This window comes from Nansenia antarctica (assembly GCF_963989245.1).
Source record: "Nansenia antarctica genome assembly, chromosome: 2".
NCBI classification, from domain to species: Eukaryota; Metazoa; Chordata; class Actinopteri; order Argentiniformes; family Microstomatidae; genus Nansenia; species Nansenia antarctica.
The window spans coordinates 36,827,594-36,853,766 of NC_137675.1; the positions used below are offsets into that span (position 1 = coordinate 36,827,594).

The 26,173-nt window shown below is 47.1% G+C and overlaps 1 protein-coding gene across 1 annotated transcript in view; it reads left to right on the top strand.

Annotated features, from left to right (window-relative positions):
• Window positions 1-24,421, top strand: part of lin7b (lin-7 homolog B (C. elegans)) — a gene marked incomplete at its 3' end in the record, with an annotated part of 57,818 nt that extends 33,397 nt beyond the window's left edge. The window contains exons 2-6 of the mRNA XM_080523897.1: window positions 2,220-2,338; window positions 21,808-21,879; window positions 22,862-23,071; window positions 24,117-24,280; window positions 24,400-24,421. Of these exons, the coding sequence (XP_080380023.1) occupies window positions 2,220-2,338; window positions 21,808-21,879; window positions 22,862-23,071; window positions 24,117-24,280; window positions 24,400-24,421 (587 nt within the window). The remainder of the gene's footprint in view (window positions 1-2,219; window positions 2,339-21,807; window positions 21,880-22,861; window positions 23,072-24,116; window positions 24,281-24,399) is intronic.
• Between the last annotated feature and the right edge of the window lie 1,752 nt (window positions 24,422-26,173).

Sequence of the window (26,173 nt, forward strand, 5' to 3'; positions counted from 1 at the left end):
AAGTTGTGTACAAAGCTAGTCAAAGTTGTGTACAAAACTATTCAAAGTCAGTGTTTCCTCTATATGCATTTATTGGTGGCGGGCCGCCACGAATGAATTTCCTCCGCCACTAATTGATTCAGACAGTCCACTTTGATTCAGGCTGCGCAGAAAGGCAGCGAGTTATTATGACCGGAGAACAGAAAAAATGCATGTGTCCCTGAACGCTCCGTCAATCACTGTGAGTAAACTGACTCTGAGAATGTCGTCACGTCACATTTTACCGTAATACCCTATATGTTGGTTGAAGTGCAACATCTCAGCTTTCAGGGACAGTTGGAATTTTTTCGATAGCACAAACCGTTTAGAAATTACGGTAATTACAATGTCGGGTGCGGATTTGTGCTGGCGGCGGTACATTCGGCGCAGAAGTGGTATCTATACCAGATAAATAATAACCATTTGCTTACGTAATTTTTCGTTTGTTTACATAGTCTGAAACTACAGATGGTAAGCTTTCAATTGATGCGTCATACATTGAAATCGGAAAAAAAAATCGAGACGACACGAGTATTTGAATGTTTGTTTGTAGCAATGTTTTGCTCAAGAATGGTGACTGCTAAAAACGCTGCTAGCGGCTAACGTTTCGTGCTAAAACGAAAGTATTGTAACATCCCCACTTGGACAGTGGTTGAAATAATGACAGATAGCTTCTCTCATGTAATCTGTGCGTTTAATTGTAAACTATCTCATACACAACGTTCTTAGTTCACCCGAGCTCTCTCTCCCAACCGTCTCAATAACACACACAGCACCCGCCCCCCCCCGTGACCTCCACCAATCACAGGGGTGCATTGGCACACAACACAGTAACAGAGCGAACATGAACTCAAGCATTAATTAACATTAATGAACAGGGTTGTTCTATCTAATTTATTATGTTTGTGTTATGCTAATAAATGTAGATCCACACAGGTACAAACTGATCCACACAGGTACAAACTGAGCTCCGTTTACTGTCAAGTGCCATTCATTCTGACAACACACACACACAGTCGTAAAGCTCTAACGGACGTACAGAACGTGACGTCGTAAAGTGCAACAAAGTGCTGCAATTACATACTGTCGTACATAACAATATTGGTATTTGATCACCTTCTATATAAAATCACCTGCTCGGCTTTAATGACTTAACCGCTATTTAAGAAATTATATTTGTTTTCGCAAAAAAATAAATCGACCACTCCGCCACTAATGTCAAAAATCCTGGAGGAAACACTGAAAGTTGTGTACAAAGCTAGTCAAAGTTGTGTACAAAGCTAGTCAAAGTTGTGTACAAAGCTAGCCAAAGTTGTGTACAAAGTTTAGTTTAGTTTAGTTTATTAGTTTATTATATCGAGGACAATCCAAATACATGAACCATATAAAATACAGTAAAAAAGGCAGCGTTAGCCGAGTCGGCTAATTTTCAGCTGAAGTCCCCGGCCAGTTGCAACATGGCATCCTGAAAAGTAACGTCAAAGCTAGTCAAAGTTGTGTCAAAGTTGTGTGTTGCACTCTTCTCATGGATCGCAAAACTCGCTATTCGCAAACACTTGCTATTCAAATATACGTGTCATAATCCCAAACATTCAATCATAACAATGATGAAGGCACACAGGTCGCTTTGTAAAAATGAACGTGTGTAATATACAGTGGGGGAAATTAGTATTGAACACATCAACATTTTGTCCAGTAAATGTATTTCCAATGAGCCTATTCAAGTGAAATTAGCACCAGACTTTGGTATTAACTCAAACAATCCAGACAAAAATGTATGTGTAATAACGTGGAATGAAACAGGATAAAAGTACTACTACTACTATATATCTTGTCTTATCTTTGGTGATGAACACACTTAGGCATTGAACACCTGCACAAATATTAGCCATAGGAAAGCTTGTGGTCTACCCTTGTTTTAACTCTGCATCCTCCACCCTCCTGTCCTCCCTCTCTCCATCCTCCCCTCTCTCTCCATCCTCCACCCTCCTGTCCTCCCCTCTCTCTCCATCCTCCACCCTCCTGTCCTCCCCTCTCTCTCCCCCCTCCTGTCCTCCCCTCTCTCCCCCCTCCTGTCCTCCCCTCTCTCCACCCTCCTGTCCTCCCCTCTCTCCACCCTCCTGTCCTCCCTCTCCCCCCCCCTCTCTCCACCCTCCTGTCCTCCCCTCTCCCCCCCCCCCCCTCCCTCCTCCTGTCTCCAGACGTCTGCAGGGTGATAGAGCTGCTGGACCGTCTCCAGAGGAGCGGGGAGCTGCCGCCTCCCAAGCTCCAGGCCCTGCAGAGGGTCCTGCAGAGCAAGTTCTGCGCCGCCATCAGAGAGGTACGCCATGGCCGATTGGCTGAGTCGCCACCACCCCACCACCCCACCCCCCCTCAATATGACCTACCTCAGTTTCAATGCTGCCTTGTTGTGTCAACTGAAGTAGGCTGACTCAACACCACAGCGATGACATTTTAGTAATTGACAGTCAGTTCTTTGTACCAATCACACACCTTTTCTGTCACTCCCTCTTTCACTAAATTGCAGCTTGAGCATTGTACTGAGGAGGCTCTTTTAGTAGGTAAAAAAGGCACGGCTGTTCTAGTGTTAAGAGTCTTGGTAAACCATCATGAGCCACACACCTTACGCCACAAAGTAAACTATTATAAACAAGTAGTTGGAAAGGTCTGGTGGAGCAACGTGTTTAACCACGTCTATTCACAGGTGACAGACACATGCCACTCTGATGCCAATATCCTACCTAGCAACAATCAACCACAGCAGCCAGCTGTTGACACACAATGAACATAAGAAAACTATATTTATTATATTTAAACAATATTTATTATATTTAAACAATATTTATTTTAGCAGCTGCAAGGGATGTTGGGCCATGTAAAAATACTGAAAGCAGGGTTCTGTAAGGCGATCAACTTCTCCAGAATTGAGTTAATTGAGTCTTCACTTACAAGCGAGTTCGTTTAATCTCAACGAGACGTCCTTGATATAACTTCTAAGATAAAATGATTCAATCAAATAATTTAGGCACCACTACTGAACTGTTCTTTAAGAGAATATTTATTCAAGCACATCAGCAAGCAATAATAGTTCATTTCCATGGAAAAGTAGGTCTCTCTAGTTTCTCCTCTGCAGGCCAGCATCAGCTAATCATCAGCCAGTTAGCTGCAAAAGTTTCACCAGAAAGCCCCCTGTTTCATCCTGGTATATAATCTTTATATATTTTAAATTTGGGGGGGATAGGTTGTCCCTCCTCCCCTTATTTGATCATTTCTAACTGTACACATGAATGAATGGTCTTTATTGTCATTAATACAGTACAGGTACCATACAACGAAATTTAGGAGGGGGGGCTCCCCTGGTGCTAGGATTTTTTTTTATACTAAAAACAAGAAGGGAAAAGAGCTGGTTTACATAAATAAAGGCTATATACACTATCCACTATACCAGGGGTCGGCAACCTATGGCACGCGACAGCTTAAACAGTGGCACGCAAGCAATAAGTGCGAGAATGGGAGAATGTTTTTTTTATTTTTTATGTTGGCCGCGTTCGTAAATTCGTGCACACTGGGTTCAACCTCACAATGGGACCAAGTAATTTGATTGGACTAGAGGCGGTCTCAGGGACGCTCCGGCGCTCTCAGGGCGAATTTACGAATGCAGCCCTAGTCTCTCATCCACTCCACGAGAGTCGTAATCTGGCGCCAATTTTCAAAGTAAAATTCTGAATTCGATTCGATACAAGTGTTATGGGGTGTTCACACTTGACGTCTTTTTTTAGAAAAAAGCGCCGTCTTCAGCGCCTTTTCGCCGTCTTTTTACATACAACCCATGGGAAAAAAGCGCAGCCACCGCCTTTTTCCCAGAATGCATTTCGCACCGGCTAGCAGCGGGCAATTTAAATCGTCCATTTTAACCTCCATTGGCTAAAAGCTGTAATTTTGGCAATACAAGTGTTAACATGTCATTTTATGAAGTTTTAATATGTTTTCAGGTGAGAAAGTAACCATATATATTCCCAAAATGTGTCCAGTTTATCAAAATAACCTGTTTATATATCTGATCTGACGGTTTTTTCGTGTTCTGTTCGCTAGCTGCGTTCGTAAATTCGCCCTGGAAATCTGATCAGCACTCATGGAATGCCTCTTGTCCAATCAAATTACCTGGTCCCTTTATGATGTTGAACCCAGTGTGCAGTTAGGTGGCTAAGCTGCGGGAAAGTTTTGGACCAGTTTGTCTGTTACTTAAAGTGACCAAGTACCACCCCCAGATAATGGAGTTGAGCAAAGGAAAACAGGGCCAGGGATCACATTGATTGTTAGGACTGTTTACATGGCTTTGCATACATAGCTCTTTGCAAAAAAAAATAAAAAATGTTTGTTGTGGTTGGAATAAAATAATAAAATGTAAGTAACAACCAAATAATTATATAAATATAAATTATAATTCATACAAGTAAGACCCTTGTATAATCACCATCCAGTTAGGGCTACTTATTAAAATGATAACCATAGGGAGCGCAGTTAGCAACTTTGTTAGAAATTGAGCGCACCAATTTGCTTAAAGTTGTGCTACGCATCACAACGTTTTAGTTGTCTTAGATGTTATGTTGGTAATTTTGTTCAAGTTTCAGTTAGTTGACTGTTAGGCCTGTTTATTTAGCATACATGGCTTTGCATACATAGCTCTTTGCTGAAAATTGTTGTTCATGTTGTGGAATAAAATTGCAGATCTGTTGGTCTGTTTGGTTTGGTTTGATGTCGAGTCATAATTAATGTTGATATTGTATGAATATGAATAAAATAAAGTTTATTGCCATTATGCATACACATATAGGAATTTGCTTTGGCATTACAGTAAGTGCGCTTTTTTTCACGTGTATACAAAAACAAATGCAAAAAACAGGACAACACAGGACAGACAACAGTGCATTGGATAGTGCAACATATATAAAGTGCAGTGCAGAGTTTTTACAGTGAGTCCAGTGCATATTCAGTCCTGGGCAGACTTGGGGGCGGGGGGGAGGGGGAAGCCAGAGTCATTTATCAGCCTAGCGGCTGAGGGGAAGAAACTGAGCCTGTGGCGGGCCTTCAGTGCCTTAGGCAGCCGCAACCTTCTTCCAGAGGGAAGCAGGGTGAGGAGGCCGTGGCCGGGGTGGAAGGGGTCGGCCATGATCTTTCTTGCCCTCCTCAGAGCCCTGGTGTCATGCAAGGAGTTGAGGGAGGGCAAGGGACAGCCGATCACCCTCTCTGCTGAACGTAACACCCGCTGCAACTTGGCCTTGTCCTTGGTCGTTGCAGCAGGGAACCACGTGATGATGGAGTGGGTGAGGATGGACTCTATGATGGCCGTGTAAAACTGGACCATCATGGACCTCGGCAGCCTGAATTTCCTCAGCTGCCGGAGGAAGAACATCCTCTTCTGGGCCTTCTTCGTGAGGGCCTCGGTGTTCCGCTCCCACTTAAGGTCCCGGGAGATGGTCATGCCTAGAAAGCGGCATGACTCCACGGAGGCCACCGGGGTACCTCCCAGCGTGATGGGAGGGGGCAGGGCTGCTTTCCTACGGAAGTCCACCACCATCTCCACTGTTTTTAGAGCGTTTAGCTCCAGATTGTTAACACTGCACCAGCTCTGCAGCCCCTCGATCTCACCCCTGTAGGCAGATTCGTCCCCCCTGGAGATGAGGCCCACCAGGGTGGTGTCGTCTGCAAACTTCAGGAGCTTGACCGAGGGGTGGCGGGAGACACAGCTGTTGGTGTATAGGGAGAACAGTGCTGGAGACAGGACGCAGCCCTGCGGGGAGCCCGTGCTGGTGGACCTGGAGCTGGAAATGCTCTTCCCCAGCTTCACCCGCTGAGACCTGTCAGTCAGGAAGTCCGTGATCCACCTGCAGGTGGAGTCCGGCACCTGCAGCAGGGATAGCTGGTGCTCCAGGATGTGTGGGAGGATCGTGTTGAAGGCCGAGCTGAAGTCCACGAACAGGATCCTGGCGTAGTTGCCTGCAGTGTCTAGGTGTTCTAGTGCGTAGTGCAGAGCCATGTTCACGGCGTCCTCCGTGGATCTATTGGCTCTGTACGCGAACTGCAGGGGGTCCAGCACAGGATCCGTGATGAGCTTCAGGTAGGCCAGGACAAGGCGCTCCAGGACCTTCATGACGACAGAGGTCAGAGCGACGGGTCTGTAGTCGTTGAGGCCTGTGACCTTGGCCTTCTTGGGGACGGGGATGATGATTGACGCCTTGAAGCACGCTGGGACGTGACACAGCTCCAGCGAGGCGTTGAAGATGTGGGTAAACACCGGGGCCAGCTGGTCGGCGCAGTGCTTCAGGACAGAGGGAGAGACGGAATCCGGACCAGCTGCCTTCCGGGGATTCTGCCTCTTAAACAGTCTGCTTACCTCTCGCACTGTGACAGAGAGAGGGGGTGGGGAAAGGGGGCGGGGCGGGTGAGGAGGGGGGAGGGAGTGGAGGGGGGGGGGGGGGGGAGGGGGGAGGGTGGGGGTAGCAGGAGGGACATTGGCCCCCCTGGGGGACGGGGGTGGTGGTTGTAGCCGGGGGGGTTGGAGGGAGAGGGCGGGGGTGGGCGGGAACCTCTCTTTCTCAAACCTACAGTAGAACTCGTTCAGCTCGTTAGCAAGAGGGAGGTTGTCGGACATCAGCGGGGACTTGGGTTTGTAGTTGGTGATGGTCTTTAGGCCTTTCCAGACGGAGGCGGAATCCCCCTCAGAGAGCTGTTGCTGCAGCTTCTCCGAGAAGCGATGTTTCGCCTCCTTCACCGCTTTGGCGAACCTGTACTTGGCCTGCTTGACCCGGTCCACGTCCCCACTGCGCCTAGCCACCTCCTTCTCTGACCTCAGACGCCTTAGTTGGGATGAAAACCAGGGCTTGTCGTTGTTGAAAGAATTCCTGGAGCGGAGGGGGACACACACCTCCTCGCCAAAGCTGATAAATGATGTAACAGTGTCTGTGTATACATCCAGATTGTTACCAGCCTCTGGCCCCGCCCACTCCACCAAGTCCTGGTCACAGCCTGCACTCTCCAACCAGGCGCAGAGTCGCTCACATGCCTCACTGGACCACACCCTGAAGCGCCGTACAACAGGCTTAGAGAGTTTTAACCTCTGCCTGTAGCGAGGGATCAGGTGTATGAGGATGTGGTCACTGTGGCCCAATGCGGCACGGGGGACAGAATGGTAGGCTTGTCGAGCTGTACAGTAGCAATGGTCCAGAGTGTTCACCCCCCTGGTGGGACACGTGACTTGCTGCCTGTATTTGGGGAGCACCCGGCTAAGATTAGCCTGGTTAAAATCCCCGATAACAACAACAAAACTGTCCGGGTAACTACGTTCCACACTCATCAATTGCTCTGCCAGTGTGTCTACTGCTGCGGTGACGTCAGCATCGGGTGGAATGTAGACACACGCGAGAATGAATGAGCTGAACTCGCGGGGGGAATAGAATGGACGACAGAGGATGAATAGGGATTCTATAGCCGTGGAACAGTGTTTGTGGAGCACTGTCACCTCGGAACTCCAGCGCTCGTTTACAAAGAACAGTAACCCCCCACCCCTAGACTTGCTCACCGCCTCGAAGTCTCTGTCAGCCCGGATCGCGGAGAATCCCTCTAGCTCCACCGCCTCATCAGGGACAGATGAAGACAGATGGGTCTCCGTAAACGCGAAGACAGCCGAGGAGTGGAAGTCGCTGTTCCTCGCAACGAGACACCGGAGTTCATCCATTTTATTGCATAGGGAGTTCACGTTGCTCAGGAATATGCCCGGTAGTGGTGGTCGCGTCCCTCTCCGCCGTAGGCGAACCAAGCAGCCGGCTCTCCGCCCTCGCTGCCTCCTGATCCACCTCACAGCTCTGGCGAAAAACGCGGTCCCCCTCACAAGCATATCCAAAATGTCCGTGGAACGGGTGAGTAGTTTGGGGAAGATGTCCGGTGGGGTTAAACCCCCGATGTGCAGTAGTACGTCGTTTGTGTACGACGTTAGGCAGGACACAGAGACACAGAACAGACAGAACACAACAAACTGTAACACCATAGCAGCCATGGACGGCACCATCTTGGATCACGTCTTGGATCACGACTAACAATAAAATTTAAAAAATGGCACTTCATATAAAAAAGGTTGCCTACCCCTGCACTACCCCTGCACTGCAAATCTGCCTAAATGACACCCCATGGCAGGAATATGAGCATGAGGACCTGTAACAGTACACGTCGTCGGTTCTGAACCACATAGTGAACTGCACCAACTCAGTCACCGTGGACAAACGGGTCCGGGTCTACCCCAACACGAAGCCATGGATGACTGGGAAGGTCCAAAAACTGATCAACGAGAGGGACAACGCCTTCTTCGCAGGGAAGAGCACACCGCTGTACAGCTCCACCAGGGCTAACCTAAAGCGCGGAATCAAAGCGGCCAAGGCAGAGCACAGAGAGAAGATTGAGGAATGCCTCCTGAGCAACGACTCCAGGCTGATGTGGCAGGGGGTTCAGCAGATGACAAACTTCAGAGCCAACAGGCTCACAGCCGCAGAGGACGACCCCCTGCTGGCGGGAAAGCTGAACACCTTCTACGCCCGGTTCGACGAGGGGCGAACGGAGGTAACCACAACACAAACACCACTCTCTCCAGCTCTCAGCAGCCTCACCCTCACAGAGCATGAAGTGAGACGCGTACTGAAGGCGGTGGACCCCAGGAAAGCCTCGGGGCCGGATGGCGTCCTGGGACGGGTGCTGAGGGACTGCGCCGACCAGCTGGCCGGGGTTTTCACCAACATCTTCAACCAGTCCCTGTCCCAGGCCACCATCCCACCCTGCCTGAAAACCTCAACTATCATCCCAGTCCCGAAGAAAAGCACGGTGAGCTGCCTAAACGACTACCGCCCGGTGGCACTCACACCAATCATCATGAAGTGCTTCGAGAAACTAGTCCGGGCCCACATACTCACACGCCTCCCGCCCAACCTGGATCCATACCAGTTCGCCTACAGAGCCCACAGGTCCACAGAGGACGCCATCGCGATGACTCTCCACGCCACTCTATCCCACCTGGAGAGGGGAAACAGCTACGCGAGACTGCTCTTCGTGGACTTCAGCTCCGCCTTCAACACCATCCTTCCAGACAGGCTAGTGACCAAACTACTAGACCTGGGTCTATCACACTATATGTGCGTGGATCAAGGACTTCCTGACTGACCGCCCCCAGAGGGTGCGGGTGGGCCCCCACACCTCCACAGCCCTCAGACTCAGCACTGGGTCCCCCCAGGGCTGCGTGCTAAGCCCCATCCTCTACAACCTCTACACCTACGACTTCACCCCCGTCCACCCCAGCAACTCCATCGTAAAGTTTGCAGACGACACCACCGTGGTGGGATGCATCTCGGGGGGGGACGAGGCGGCGTACAGGGATGAGGTAGAGCAACTGAGCAAGCTGTGCAAGGTTAACAACCTGCTGCTGAACAAGTCAAAGACCCAGGAAATCATCGTAGACTTCAGGAGGAAAAAGTCCGAGATCCAGCCCCTGCTCATCGACGGAGAGAGCGTGGAGAGAGTCTCAACCCTCCGATTCCTGGGGATGCACATGCGGGATGACCTGACCTGGAAGGACAACACAAAAGACACCATCAAGAGGGCACAACAGCGGCTATACACCCTGAGAGTCCTCAGGAAGGAACACAGCAAGCAGGAGATACTGGTGACCTTCTACCGCGGCGCAGTGGAGAGCATCCTCACCTACGGCATCTGCAACTGGTTCTCCAGCTGCACAACAGCGGAGAGAAATGCGCTACAGAGAGTCGTGAGAACAGCACAGAAGATCACCGGCGCCCCCCTCCCCTCTCTGGAAGAGCTGTACAACACACGCTGTCTCAGGAAGGCCTCCAAGATCTCCAGGGACCCGACCCACCCTGGGTACGTACACTTTACCAGGCTGCCCTCGAAAAGGCGGTTCAGGACCCTGGCCGCAAGGACAAACAGACTGAAGAACAGCTTCTACCACAGGGCCGTCCAGGCCCTGAACACAGCAAAGACCTAAGTTCTGGGCCCTGGACAGTCTGGACGGATTGATGGCAGCTGCTGGCCTGAAAAAATCAGGTGTAGTGCTGAGGCACAAACATGTACATTTCAAGCCTGCAAACTGTGACACTTTAAACAAATGTGAAATAATACTATTGTGCAATATGACAACCCTAGTCGTCTATCTGTACAGTATAGTACAGTGGATAGTGTACATAGCCTTTATTTATGTAAACCAGCTCCTTCCCTTCTTGTGATTTTTTAAAAAGTGTTTTTTTTCCCCCCTTTCCTAACACCAGGGGAGCCACCCCTCCTAAATTTCGTTGTTTGGTACCTGTACTGTAGCAATGACAATAAAGTCCATTCATTCATTCATTCACTATACTATACTACTATACTATACAAATAAAACACTGTGCTGTACTCTATGCTATGCTATAAATATCCTAACATTTCCTATCTCTGAACCTTATGTACACAAGGGTTGTCATATTGCACATAGTATTATTGCACATTCATTTAAAGTGTCGCAGTTTGCAGGTTTGAAATGTTCACAGTTGTATTTCAATATTGCACTTATGATTACAATCTAGTAGCTGCCATCAAATTGTCTAGATTGTCCAGGGCCTAGAACCTAGGTCTTTGCTGTGTTCAGGGCCTGAATGGCCCTAGGGTAGAAGCTGAGCTTCAGTCTATTTGTCCTTGCGGACATGGTCCTGAACCGCCTGCCTGAGGGCAGCCGAACAAAGTGTTCGTTCCCAGGGTGGGATGGGTCCCTGGAGATCTTGGATGCCTTCCTGAGGCAGCGTGTGTTGTACAGCTCTTCCAGAGAGGGGAGGGGGGCGCCGATGATCTTCTGGGCCGATCTCACGACTCTCTGTTGCGCTTTCCTCTCTGTGGCTGTGCAGCTGGAGAACCACACGCAGATGCAGTAGGTGAGGATGCTCTCCACTGTGCAGCGGTAGAAGGTCACAAGCAGCTTGATTGAAAACCTTTATTGTCCCCAATGGGGAAATGTTGTTGTCAAACAGCTTAGTTAGGGCAGACAGAAAACATTCAATAAAATACATAAAACAGTGCAGGCTCAATAAGTAAAAAGTTCCAAGTTCCAAAGTTCCAGCTCCAGGTCTCCCCCACCCTGGAGTTCCAGCTCCAGGTCTCCCCCACCCTGGAGTCGGAGTGCAGCTGGAACAAAGGACTGTCCAAATATTTTTGTACTTTGACGGGGGAGAACAAATCTGTGGCTGAACTTGCTCCTCATCCCCGCCAGCTCGCAGTACATCGGGTGGGAGGGATTGGCCAGCATGGCCGCCAGTTTTTTCCCCATCCTCTGTTCTGCCACCACCTCTAGGCTGTCCAGCCCGGTCCCCACCACAGAGCTGGCCTTCTTCACCAGTTTGTTTAGCTTCGCAGCATCCCTGGCACAGATGTTTCCACCCCAGCAGGCTCCTGTCTGAGGTGGTATTTCCTGAGGACTCTCAGGAAGTAGAGCCGCTGTTGTGCCTTCTTGATGATGGCTGCTGTGTTGGTCCTCCAGGACAGGTCATCCTGTATGTGCACCCCCAGAAATCGGAGAATTGAGACTCTCTCCACGCTCCCTCCATCGACGAGCAGGGGCTGGACCTCAGATTTTTTCCTCCTGAAGTCCACGATGATTTCCTGGGTCTTTGACTGGTTCAGCAGCAGGTTGTTAACCTTGCACAGCTTGCCCAGCTGCTCCACCTCATCCCTGTACGCCGCCTAGTCCCCCCCGAGATGCAGCCCACCACGGTGGTGTCGTCTGCAAACTTTATGATGGAGTTGCTGGGGTGGACGGGGGTGAAGTCGTAGGTGTAGAGGTTGTAGAGGATGGGGCTTAGCACGCAGCCCTGGGGGGACCCAGTGCTGAGTCTGAGGGCTGTGGAGGTGTGGGAGCCCACCCGCACCCTCTGGGGGCGGTCAGAAAGGAAGTCCTTGATCCATGCACAGATAGAGTGTGATAGTCCCAGGTCTAGTAGTTTGGTCACTAGCCTGTCTGGAAGGATAGTGTTGAAAGCAGAGCTGAAGTCCACAAAGAGCAGTCTCGCGTAGCTGTTCCCCCTCTCCAGGTGGGATAGAGTGGAGTGGAGAGTCGTCGCGATGGCGTCCTCTGTGGACCTGTGGGCTCTGTAGGCGAACTGGTATGGATCCAGGTTGGGCGGGAGGCGTGTGACTATGTGGGCCCGGACCAGTTTCTCGAAGCACTTCATGATGATTGGTGTGAGTGCCACCGGGCGGTAGTCGTTTAGGCAGCTCACCGTGCTTTTCTTCGGGACTGGGATGATTGTTCAGGTTTTCAGGCAGGGTGGGATGGTGGCCTGGGACAGGGACTGGTTGAAGATGTTGGTGAAAACCCCGGCCAGCTGGTCGGCGCAGGGTCTCAGCACCCGTCCCAGGACGCCATCCGGCCCTGAGGCTTTTCTGGGGTCCACCGCCTTCAGCACGCGTCTCACTTCATGCTCTGTGAGGGTGAGGCTGCTGAGAGCTGGAGAGAGTGGTGTTTGTGTTGTGGTTACCTCCGTTCGCCCCTCGTCGAACCGGGCGTAGAAGGAGTTCAGCTCTTCCACCAGCAGGGGGTCGCCCTCAGCGGCTGTGAGCCTGTTGGCTCTGAAGTTTGTCATGTGCTGAACCCCCTGCCACACCCGCCTGGAGTCGTTGCTCAGGAAGCATTCCTCAATCTTCTCTCTGTGGTCTGCCTTGGCCTCCCGAATGCCACGGTTTAGGTTAGCCCTGGTGGTGTTGTACAGCAGTTTGTCCTTCGCTGAGAAGGCGTTGTTCCTCTCCTTGAGCAGTTGTCGGACCTTCTCAGTCATCCATGGCTTCGTGTTGGGGTAGACCCGGACACGTTTGTCCACGGTGGCTGAGTTGGTGCAGTTCACTATGTGGTTCAGAACCGACGACGTGAACTGTTCCAGGTCCTCATGCTCATATTCCTGCCATGAGGTGTCATTCAGGCAGATCTGCAGTGGAGCGGACCCTGCTGGCCAGGTTCTGACAGTCTTAGTGGTGATGGGAGCACTTTTCCTCATGGGAGTGTAGGCTGGGATCAGGAGGATGGACACGTGGTCAGACATGCCTAGATGAGCTAGCGGTCTAGCCTTGTAGGCAAGCTTGATGTTGGTGTATACCTTGTCCAGTGTGTTATCTCCTCTTGTTGCACATTTAACATGCTGATAAAACTTGGGTAGTACTACCTTCAGGTCAGCATGATTAAAGTCCCCCGCGATTATATGTGCTGCTTGAGGATCTGTGCTCTGTCCACCACTGATGACGTCATGTAGCCGGGCTAATGCTAAGCTAGCATCCGCGCTTGGTGCAATGTAAACAGCTGTTATGTACACTGCGTTGAATTCCCTCGGGAGGTATGTGGGTCGGCATTTAACAGTCAAGTATTCCAGGTCTGGGGAGCAGTGGCTACTTACAGTTTTTGTGTTTAAGCACCAGCTGTCCTTCGTAGATATGATCAGGCCGCCTCCGCGCGTTTTCTCGCTAAGCAGTGTCCTGTCTGCCCGGTGTAAAGAGCGGCCTTGCATTGCAACCGCCGAATCAACAATGGAAGCGCTGAGCCAGGTTTCTGTGAGAATAATCACACAGCTATCCCCCACGGTGTTGTTGGTAGCTACCTGCAGTCTCAGTTCGTCCATCTTGTTAGCTAGGGATCTTACATTAGAGAGGAATATACTCTGCAAAGCTGGCTTGTCCGGGCACTTCCTCAGCCTAGCTAGCAGGCCTCCCCTGCAGCACCGTCGTTGCTTGCGGTCCCTACGTCGACGTTTGCGCCTCAGGGTCGGGACTGTGTACCATTCTTCTCCCGGTGATCGGGCGATATCGTGAGGAATCCTTTGTTGTTTCAGGAACTCCGCTGTTACTGTCCTCTCGTTTGCGCACCAACTTCTAGTAAGTCGTGCCTGCTGTAGGTACTATTTACACAACAGTTCCCTATAAGTACTGAAATAAAAAAGTACATACAAATGTACTTAAAAACCCTAAAAAGCACCGATGATAGGAGCTCCGCCAGCCTCGCGTGTGAACGCGCCGCCATCGTGTAGCCGTAATTTTAATTAATACCAGACAGTCATGTCGTGAAGGTCACAATGTGATAAGCAAGTGTTCTGTGGTTTTGCTACAAAGTTTCACTTCTGGTTGTCCCTCTGTGTCCCTCTGCGGTCGCACCCCCTGTCTGGGGCTCGTTAATCACATATGCACATACAGCTATGTTTTTAAGAAACAGGTAAGCATATGCACACAGTTATGTTTTTAGGATGTACAGACATTTTTATACAGTTACTTTGGGTATATTCTACGTGCGTTCTAATGCACTGATTTGACTGATCATCAAACCCATTCCCTGGGGTCATGACTAGGTCAGTCGGCTATGTTCTTATCAGAATAGCTTGTGAAAGCATAACTGTTGGCGATGTCATCAGGCGCATGTGTTCCTGTTCACGTTGTCTGCTGTCTCCTGTCACACAACAGGCACGAAATTCAGTTCCTGTTTCTGAGTCCCATGACTTGGGATTCGATTAACAAGTTAAAATACAGTATAGAAGAATAGACTTATCATTAATCATTAGTTATGAAAGTATCAAATCAGTACAGGAAAATAGAATATCATAACAGCAGGTGCAAAATGGTTGTTAGCACATAGGCAAAAATAAGTAATTTACAGGCGGTTTGAATCATAATACTTTCTTTTAGTCAGGAGCTTTTCTTCTTCATGTCGCTCAAAAACAGAACCTCTCTTTTGGCTTTGCGTGACCTTCACGTTTTTCTCAACTGACCTCAGTCACATATTATTTTAAATGAGCACATAGTACATGATTTATCACTTCTAGTTATTTTAATACAAATTCCCAACAGTTCCCTCACACACAGGGAAACATCAAATTCAAGCACCTTTCAAGGACTTTCAAGACTCAATTCCCTCACATTCAATGACCCAACACGGCATAGTTTGAGACAGATCTAGATGAGAATTTGTATAAGAGGAACTATCCGCTCACAGACAACAATTAAAAAGAGAGGCTTGAATATGTGAACACTAGATGGTCTCTTGCCTTCTTTTCTCAAATTCACAAACTTTCAAGGATTTCAAGGACCCGTGGGAACCCTGTGAAGGGTATGTGGCCCAGGTCTGCCGTAGCCTAGCTATACTCTATGGTTCAGACAGAAAGGCAAAAGTTCGCCAACAAAAGACATCCATACATGAACTGAAATGCACCAAAACATGTGATTGTTATTTGAAAAGTCTAACTGGATTGACATCAAATAACAGAACACAGCCACGCCCTGATATAAAGAATCACAAATGCCTGCAGATCAATAAGCTAAAAAACCAGTCCCGGAATAACTGAAGTTACTACATAGAAAAGCTTAAACGTCAGCTATAACAAATAATAAAAAATACCAATCATAATACATGTAGCAGCTCACGCTACAATGACTAAATTAAATTAAATTGAAAGGACTGTATAATTATTTTGACTCTCTACACTAAATATTATGACTTTTCAACCTATAAACTAATTAGAAACGGAGATGTAAAGCTACCGGCATACCTCTATGTATAATATTATATATGTAATTTAGATAGGTGGACACTTGGCTAAATAACTGGGGGAGGGACACAGGGATAAAGAAATAACAAACTGTACATTTAATACAACCTAGAATATGTAATACACAAACATAAATGCAATGTCAGATATCCTAACTATGGTACCAGGTTGGAGCTCTTGGATGGTGACACGTAGAGGGGAGAGTCCAGTGATGTGGGATGATGGAGGGGATATGGGGGATAACAGCGAAGTTGATGGGGGAACTGTCCTGGGATGATCGGCGGGAGGTGCAGGGGGGCCACGCACACAGCTACCCTGAACGCAGGACGGTGGAGGCAAGTGTATTTCGCCCACTGTCCCTGGCAATCGGCGTCCCAAGGTCCGCGATACGTGGGGCGGCTATGGCTAGCTACGGTTGGAAGCTCCGTTAGCAGCTAGCTAGCGCCTCCTCGCCTCTTCACTGCACACAAGGCAGCTGACAGTCCAAACTATATTAACATTCTATAATAACAACGTATAGTAACGTTGGTTACTATTTCTCGGCTGTATCAATCACACTAACTAAATAATGTAACCCGGCTCTGGTCTCCAAACATTCAACATCTTCCTCTAACCACTCGCTGCTCTCGACTCTCTCCTCAGCTCACACACATACGCATCGACATATCAAGCCCCTCCCGCGAGCACACACACATCAAAGAACTTGCGTGTAGTTCAAAGAAAAGCCGCCAACTGAACTACGGCATCATTACTTAAGGCCGATTTAAAGTTCTGCGTAAAATCGACGCCGTAGGCTACGCGTAAGCTTGCGTTGGCCCGCGTGGCCTTGCGTTGCCTACGGAGAGGGTTGACGCGCTCCTCTCAAAAAATGTAACTACGCGTCAGAGCGTACACGTCAAGCTCTGTGATTGGTCCGCTTGGTAGCACATGATTCCGACAAGATTCCGACTCTCTCGTCGGCCAAAATGCGGAAGCCATGACAGAAATGTCATTTACTTTTCTGTAATTACTTATTAATAAAGATTTGAAAAATTATGATAACCATCGTATTATCTTAGTTTAATGTCATTTCAATGCATCATAGAACTTTTATTTACAACAAGCATAAAAAAAAAAATCGCTATTATGCCGCTTTGAGTAGAGCGCCCTATGGAAGAGTCAGGCACAACCCGGAGGCACCCTTTGCGGGTTAATAACTGTGGTTTACCGTGGGTTAGGATAACAATTCAAACGTGTCCGGATAGGGGAGAGGACAGGGAATCTGAAACCATTTGAATGGTGTCGATACGACACTCCTATCACGGTCGACACAGCTTGGAGCGAATTCCCGGGTAGAAATTGTCTCTCCCCCCGCTGTCAACGGAGGTTTCATCCACCAGGAAGCGGTGCTGCGAGCAGCAGCGGGTGAACTCCCGGTTCATTGAGTTTAGGGTTCAAAGCATAACTTCTCGGAGTGTCAGCGCGGTGGTTCAGGGCTCAAAATGACCGTATACCGATGGTGAAGTTAGCAAAGCAGTCTTGTGTTTCTACCACCTTCATAGCCGGTGTTATTCACGGGCAAAGACGGTGCCCGGAGGCACCCTTTGCGGGTTAATAACTGTGATTTACCGTGGGTTAGGATAACAATTCAAACGTGTTCGAATAGGGGAGAGGACAGGGAATCCAAAACCATTTGAATGGTGTCGATACGACACTGCTATCACGGTCGACACAGCTAGGAGCGAATTCCCGGGTAGAACTTTTCTCTCCCCCCGCTGTCAACGGGAGTCGTCAACCAGGAAGCGGTGCTGCGAGCGGGGGGGGGGGGGGGGGACCCATCACTTACGGCCGAATATCTCCGCGTCACAATGGGTTAGAATTCCAAACTAAAATTCTCCATGACCAGAATAGCATGCTGAACACACTGAACTTTGAATGGAGTCTTAGTCATGTACCGTTAACGAGATGGAATAAGAAAAGCATATTTTTCTATGCCGCTATGAGTACACCGACCAACGCGACGCGGTCCGCGTAGAACGTAGAACTAGAACGTAGAACTATAAACTTGGAGACCCCTTACGTAGGCTACGGCGTAGACGTGCGTTAAATCGGCCTTTAGACACACAACATGTGTTTCAGACAAATGGCAAGAAAACAATAAATGAAATCAAAGAGAGGAAAAAAGGGGGAAACCTAGCTGGGCGGGGGCAAGGTCATTTCCTATTAATTATGAATTACTCAAACTGAGCTTAATCGAACTAACTAATCGAACTAATCTTGATGTGCGTCTGGACCGTCATAACAATACAAATGAATTACTCTGGGACATAGAAAAGGTAAACATTCAGATCCCTTGCCATGAGAAATCCCCCCTGCAAAGCCTTTCTGTAGAGAGTGGGAGGTGGAATTTCACCTTTTCTCAGTCAGCGATCTTGTAGAACATCACTTCTTCAGCGTTTCACCACGCACATTCAGGGGCGATAGACCAAAGCGTAGTGCCAGTCACATGTACAGTATATTATACGGTAACCTATGTTCAGTGCTGTAGTTCCCCATGTTCTGCTGCAGCTGTAGCATCAGGATATGTTGGTATTTGATCACCTTATATAAAACATCACCGTTCTGCATTAATGGCGTGCACTCGGAAAATCGCGTCAGTGACCACTGATGTGAAAAATCCTGGATTTCTATATAGATTTTTTTTTTTCCATCAAAAGTACCGATTTAAGTACCGTTTCGGTACCGGTACCGTTTTTAAAGTACCGATTTGGCACCGGTATCGAATAAAACCAAACGGTACCCAACCCTATAGAGGTATGCCGGTAGCTTTACATCTCCGTTTCTAATTAGTTTATAGGTTTAGCAGTCATAATATTTAGTGTAGAGAGTCAAAATAATTATACAGTCCTTTCAATTTAATTTAATTTAGTCATTGTAGCGTGAGCTGCTACATGTATTATGATTGGTATTTTTTATTATTTGTTATAGCTGACGTTTAAGCTTTTCTATGTAGTAACTTCAGTTATTCCGGGATAGTTTTTTTTAGCTTATTGATCTGCAGGCATTTGTGATTCTTTATATCAGGGCGTGGCTGTGTTCTGTTATTTGATGTCAATCCAGTTAGACTTTTCAAATAACAATCACATGTTTTGGTGCATTTCAGTTCATGTATGGATGTCTTTTGTTGGCGAACTTTTGCCTTTCTGTCTGAACCATAGAGTATAGCTAGGCTACGGCAGACCTGGGCCACATACCCTTCACAGGGTTCCCACGGGTCCTTGAAATCCTTGAAAGTTTGTGAATTTGAGAAAAGAAGGCAAGAGTATGGAGCTATTTTAGTGCCAGCAGAAATTGAATTGTATTTGACAGATTGAATTGAATATGAGCACAAACTGAATTGTATTCGACAGATTGAATTGTGTTCAATTCAGTTTTCATTATTTTCATTCAGTTTTCAAATTCAGTTTCTCTAAATACAATTCGTTTTTTCTCAAAATACAATTCAGTTCTCAAAATACAATTCAGTTTTTCTCAAAATACGAGTTCAGTTTTAGAGGCACTCATCCGGGGACTCTGGGCTAGGTAGAATAATAGAGCACCGATTATAATCCCTCCCATCCGAATTCATAAGAGCAACGCATCCGGGTACTTTGCTCTCCCGTCATGTCCACGCCCCTTTTTGGGTGATAGAAGTGTAGAAGTTTGACTGGCGGTCAATGGACATTTCTGGTCTTTGCTACTTTAATCCGATAAAATAAGAAAACCGTAGTGCTTTTTAGATATTAGGAGCCCAAATCCGATGGCCAGTTAGGCAAACTATTATATAGTGTCGTTGCCGATCAATGATCGACGTCGTTATATAGAGAAAATTGATGAAATAGGGGTTGATTCATCAGAGCAGTCATACGTCATCTCCCTGTCATCAGGGATTTGTAGTTCTTCATTTGATTTGCCGTGTAAATCCCCAGATGAGTGTTACATTCGTTTTCTTAAGATAGGATAATGAATAAATCTGTTCAATGGGCATTTGCCAAAGTAGGGTTAGGGTGATTACTGTTAATCAGTATTTAGCCTGTATGGTGTATATGAAGATGTTATAGCTAGCTAGCTAGGATTTATCATGAAAATAATGAACAGCAAGCTAGATCCAAAACGGTGGAGGAGGGCAAGTGTCACATTGGACAGACTACCAAACAGAAAAATAAAGTATCTTAACTCAGGGCTCTCAAGTCTCACGCATTGGGCGTCACAAGCCACAAGCATTTCAACCCGTTCACACGCTCACACGCCGCGTGTGTCTTACGGCCAATGCGTGAGACTTGAGATCCCTGATCTTAACGACAGCAAAAGTGATGGATGTCAGAAATACATTACCTGGAGATTCAATAAGGTACTTTTATATGACGATATGGGTTAGGGTATATGACACCTGTAGCGAGATCATTTATTGAATAGAACAATCAAACTTGGCGACGTACAAAAATAATCCATAAGCGATCTAAACCAGAAAAATAACAAACAATGCGTAGCCTATAGAATATGCGTATAATGCGGTCAACAAAAATACATCGCTCCCCTCTCTCTCCACTACCGCCATGCAATATGCGCAGGTGCTTAAATTACCTTGCAATATCACCCCCCATAACCATATGACTTTTCAATACGGTGATCAAGGCAATAAACAAACAATCAAAGTAAACTCACAATAAACCCATTAGCCTGTCATACTAAATACCCCCCTACAACACCTCAGGCAGACTGAAAGGACACACATTGCCTATTTCATTACTTTTCTCCATATAACGACGTCGGATGGGAGGGATGGGAGTTAGAATCGGTGCTCTATTATTCTACCTAACCCAGAGTCCCCGGATGAGTGCCTCTAAAACTGAACTCGTATTTTGAGAAAAACTGAATTGTATTTTGAGAACTGAATTGTATTTTGAGTAAAACTGAATTGTATTTAGAGAACTGAATTGTATTTTGAGAAAAAACGAATTGTATTTAGAGAAACTGAATTTGAAAACAATGAAAATAATGAAAACTGAATTGAATACAATTCAATCTGTCGAATACAATTCAGTTTGTGCTCGGATTCAATTCAATCTGTCAAATACAATTCAGATCTGTGAAATACAATTCAATTTGTGCTCATATTCAATTCAATCTGTCAAATACAATTCAATTTCTGATGGCACTAAAATAGCTCCATACAAGAGACCATCTAGTGTTCACATATACAAGCCTCTCTTTTTAATTGTTGTCTGTGAGCGGATAGTTCCTCTTATACAAATTCTCATCTAGATCTGTCTCAAACTATGCCGTGTTGGGTCCTTGAATGTGAGGGAATTGAGTCTTGAAAGTCCTTGAAAGGTGTTTTAGTGCCCTCTGTTGACCTTGATTTCAGATGTCTTTGAATTGAGTCAGATCAGAGTAGCTTACCTGGACCCAGTTTCCCTTGCATGACTTTCCAAATAACACTTTTCTGGAAAATAAATGTCAACGCTCATCAATAGTTATGCAATGTTGCATTTATTCATGACTCATGGCTTTTTTAATGCGATCTGTTAGCAATGCGATCTGCAGTTAACACACATGCATGTTAAAGAGATCCAGACTGGATGCATGTACTGTATGAATGTAACCTATGTGAAGTATGAAAGTGTCATTACCTGCCCGATATACGCAACATTTACATTTCAAGTGACTATAATACCTTTGCCTACATTTTATTTACATTTTTCATAGAAACATAGGTACTCTGGCACCTCAGGACATGTTATGAGCATTTTGCATCCATTGAAATTTCAACCACATTACAAGACTCATTACAACCATTATAGATTTCTGCCATTTTCTGAGAAAACATGAATTGACCGTGGACAGACATTTTACCAGGTATTTTAAAGACATTGTTGCCTTTTATGCAACATCGGGCATTAAAGGGATAGAGTAGAATATTACTCTGTTTTTGTATGCATTTCTTCAGCCCACCATTGACATAATATCCACTCCATACTTTGTGTGCCACACCAACTTGATACACAGCTTTATGACAGCTGTGTTGGCAGTATAAACTGGAACATATAATTGAACAGTATACACGAAAATGTAATGAAACTTTTCTTGTCACTTTACTTTACTCATGTCATTTCTCTGACCCAGCTATTTCATGTTTAACTCTCCCCCTCTCCTCCCTTCTGTTTGACAGGTTTATGAACAGCTCTATGACACTCTGGACATTGTGGGGGGCCCAGAGGTGCGTGCCCAGGCGACTGCAAAGGTAGTAACACACACACACACACACACACACACACACACACACACACACACACACACACCAATGTTCACTCATTGATGGGGTAGCTTTTCCTATTACAACGCTGAATAAAGGCGTAATAAGGTGGTCATAATAAAGCTCTCAGTGATGCAGGTCTTAAGATGTTGTACATATGCCCCACGGTGGTGTAGCGGTCTAAGCACTGGCCACTAGTGCATGCTGCCCACCGGGGACTGGGTTCGAATCCCAGCTCGCCAGATCCGGATATGGCTGGGGCACACACGGAGAGCGGCATATTGGGCGGCCGCTCCAGAGGGCGGGTATAGGAGTATTTCCGGACAAGGATCCGTCGCGCAACACCGCCCCCTAGGTGCCGGAATAACGGTGCTGGGCTCGAGGAGCCAGTCAGCTAGTCTGCCTGGCGGCCTCCTCTGGGACTGCCGGCCACGGGGTCGTGCGGCGGATCCTATGCAATAGGCAGGGGATAATTGGATGCTAGGTTGGGTTCAATTGGCTACCAAATTGGGTGAAAAAAGGGATAAAATCAGAAAAAAAAAAAAAAAAAAAAAAAGATGTTGTACATAAAACATTGACGGGACCCAAACCTTTTCTGCAATCTTATATTCCATACAAAAATAATAACATCTGTAATTAAACCATTTAACTTTAGTTTTTTAACACTAGAACAGCCGTGCCTTTTTACCTACTAAAAGAGCCGCCTCGGGGTCAAGTTCTCTTTTAAAATGCTAACCTGCTATTCACACACTACGACTACTAGTTGGCCGCTTGTAAATTAGCCTGCTTCCTACACAGAAAAACTGCAAATTAGCTTCATACTAGACTTGATGGTCGTGCCCAAGATTATTAGTTCCATGTCACACAGTGTGGCTTGCAATGAGCGTATAAGATCGCAAAAAATCTCCCAGTGTGCAGGAGGCTTACCTTCCTCTGTCTCTCTCCCTCTCCTGGCGTCCTCTCTACCCAGGCCACAGTGGCGGCGTTCGCAGCCAGCGAGGGACACGCCCACCCTCGGGTGGTGGAGCTCCCCAAGACAGAGGAGGGCCTGGGGTTCAACATCATGGGGGGCAAGGAGCAGAACTCCCCCATTTACATCTCCAGAGTCATCCCCGGGGGCGTGGCCGACAGGCAGGGGGGGCTGAAGAGGGGCGACCAGCTGCTGTCTGTCAACGGAGTGGTACGTGGGGGCGTCTGTCATTCCTGCTGTTAAGTTCATTAATAACCAACGGAGGCGGAGGCTTTATCAGTCATTTCAGAGGGTTTATTTAAATCTTGCAAGAGGCATCTCTGTACAGTCAACATAGAGGGTCTCTGTACAGTCAACATAGAGGGGTCTCTGTACAGTCAACATAGAGGGTCTCTGTACAGTCAACATAGAGGGGTCTATACAGTCAACATAGAGAGTCTGTACAGTCAACATAGAGAGTCTGTACAGTCAACATAGAGGGCCTTGGAGGGAAGGGAGTAACAGACAGTCCTTGCCTTCAGCTTTACATCACATACCATCCTCTGCTATTTATACAGTCTCAAGTGAACATAATAACATAATTATTAATGAAATGTTTTCTCACACCTACAATTATTGAATTAAATACATCCCATTGCAAAATAAATAATGGTCTATTATTTCAATGGTCTTTTCCCATTGAATGGTAACAATGGTAACACTTCAATGGTCTATAAGCCATTTATATAAACCATCTATAGATGATGAACTCAATATTAATAAATAATGATTCCAACATGTATAAAAAAACATTATTAAATGCTAGGTAAACAATTAGGTGCTACATGTATACATGATTTACAGATCATTTCAGTTAGTTAAGGATTTCCTAACATTTATAAATGATTCAAAATGTGTGACATAATAATATCACACCTACCTGTTGAATGAATTGTAAATGCATTAATAAATAATGTATGTATCATCTGTAGAGTGTTTTGCAGTATATTGTCTTTGCAGCAACTCATCCGTTGCAAAGTTTATAAAGCCATGCAGACGAGCTTGTGTGTGTGTGTGTGTGTGTGTGTGTGTGTGTGTGTGTGTGTGTGTCTGTGTCTGTGTCTGTGTCTGCGTGTCTGTGTCTGTGTGTCTGTGTCTGTGTCTGTGTCTGCGTGTGCGTGCGTGTGTCTGTGTCTGTGTGTCTGCGTCTGCCTGTGCGTGTCTGTGTGTGTGTGTGTGTGTGTGTGTGTGTGTGTGTGTGTGTGTGTGGATGCAGAGTGTGGAAGGGGAGCACCACGAGAAGGCGGTGGAGCTGCTGAAGGCGGCCCAGGGCTCGGTGAAGCTGGTGGTCCGGTACACCCCCAAGGTGCTGGAGGAGATGGAGGCCCGTTTCGAGAAGATGAGGAGCGCCCGGAGACGCCAGCAGCACACCAGCTACTCGTGAGTGGACACACACACACACAGTGATAATTGCTTACCTATATGTAGCAGCAACAACAGCTGCCGGACCATATGCTGTAGGGATAATCCTACAGAGTCTTTCTCTCTCTCCATAACAGGTCTCTGGAGTCACGGGGCTAGCCACTCCTACCCTCAGCCGACCAGCCCCATCTCAGACGATCGACAAGGGACAGAGAAACCAAAGTAGCCAACTTATAGACCTGTTATTTATGTTTGTGAAATTGTCCAAATGAAGACATATAAGAAGTATAAACCTAACCTCTCCCTTCCCTAGCTGTTAGCGAGAGACCGCAGAGCTCATTCTTAAAACCCTTGATTTTTTTTTTTTTTTTTTTTGTAAAATCTGCATCATACTGTTGCTTAAATGTAGGGCCCTGAGAAACCGTTTGACCACCTGACTGCCTCACACATCGTCATGTGATTCAGAGCTTCTCCGTAAGACTGCATGTCGTACTTCCACAGGCCGGGCTGTTCTGCAGTTTTTCTTCTTGTATGTGCAGTGAAAAAGAAGTATGATATTTATTAGACTCATCAACTTGTGTGTCTAGCTGGTCTATCTTTTGAGAAGGTGCCTTTTGGTGCTAGGTTGTGGAACTACCAAAGAAAAAAACCGTGTCATTCACTTCTCAGGGCCTTACTTATATGGCAACAATCTGTTTTAGTGTAAGAGCCAATGTGTAACATTCATAATTAGACCTGAATTATACCCCCACCTCGCCCTTCCTAACTATTACCCCCACCTCGCCCTTCCTAACTATTACCCCCACCTCGCCCTTCCTAACTATTACCCCCACCCCACCCTTCCTAACTATTACCCCCGCCCCGCCCTTCCTAACTATTACCCCCACCCCGCCCTTCCTAACTATTACCCCCACCTCGCCCTTCCTAACTATTACCCCCACCTCGCCCTTCCTAACTATTACCCCCACCTCGCCCTTCCTAACTATTACCCCCACCCCGCCCTTCCTAACTATTACCCCCACCCCACCCTTCCTAACTATTACCCCCGCCCCGCCCTTCCTAACTATTACCCCCACCCCACCCTTCCTAACTATTACCCCCACCCCACCCTTCCTAACTTTTACCCCCGCCCCGCCCTTCCTAACTATTACCCCCACCCCACCCTTCCTAACTATTACCCCCACCCCACCCTTCCTAACTATTACCCCCACCCCGCCCTTCCTAACTATTACCCCCACCTCGCCCTTCCTAACTATTACCCCCACCCCGCCCTTCCTAACTATTACCCCCACCCCGCCCTTCCTAACTATTACTCCCACCCCGCCCTTCCTAACTATTAGCGGGAGACCGCCTAGCTTAACCTTACATTTTGTAACATGTGAGTTGTTCTGGCAGTGTAAAACCTGCATCCTAGCGTATGTAACATGTGAGTTGTTCTGGCAGTGTGAAACCTGCATCCTAGCGTATGTGTCAACAATGTGTTTAGTGTAACAAGCCGGGGGAGCCGAGTAAGCATGGTAGATGTAGTCAAATGCATAGGTCTATTTACTTTTGTATTCGATATGAGACGATTCTGTATTGCACTATAAGCAGAGTTCACTGTCCTTTGCACTGTACCTCGATAACAATCGATAACCATCAAATGTAGTGGCAAGGTATAGGCTGGCATTCCAGGTAGGTGTTCCCCTTGACCACAGGTCTATGAACAGATGTCCTACCCCCCAATCTCCCCATAACCGTAAGGTAGGACAAATGTGACACGGTCTGGTGAAAGGGGGTAATAAGTCAGCAGCCGATTTAATGTTCAGACTTTTATTTAGAAAAATGTAAATACTAATTTCAGCATTGTTGAAAATCAATGACACGCTCGCTAGTCAACTAACACAGCTTTGTTTTGTGAGCCTGCTAACA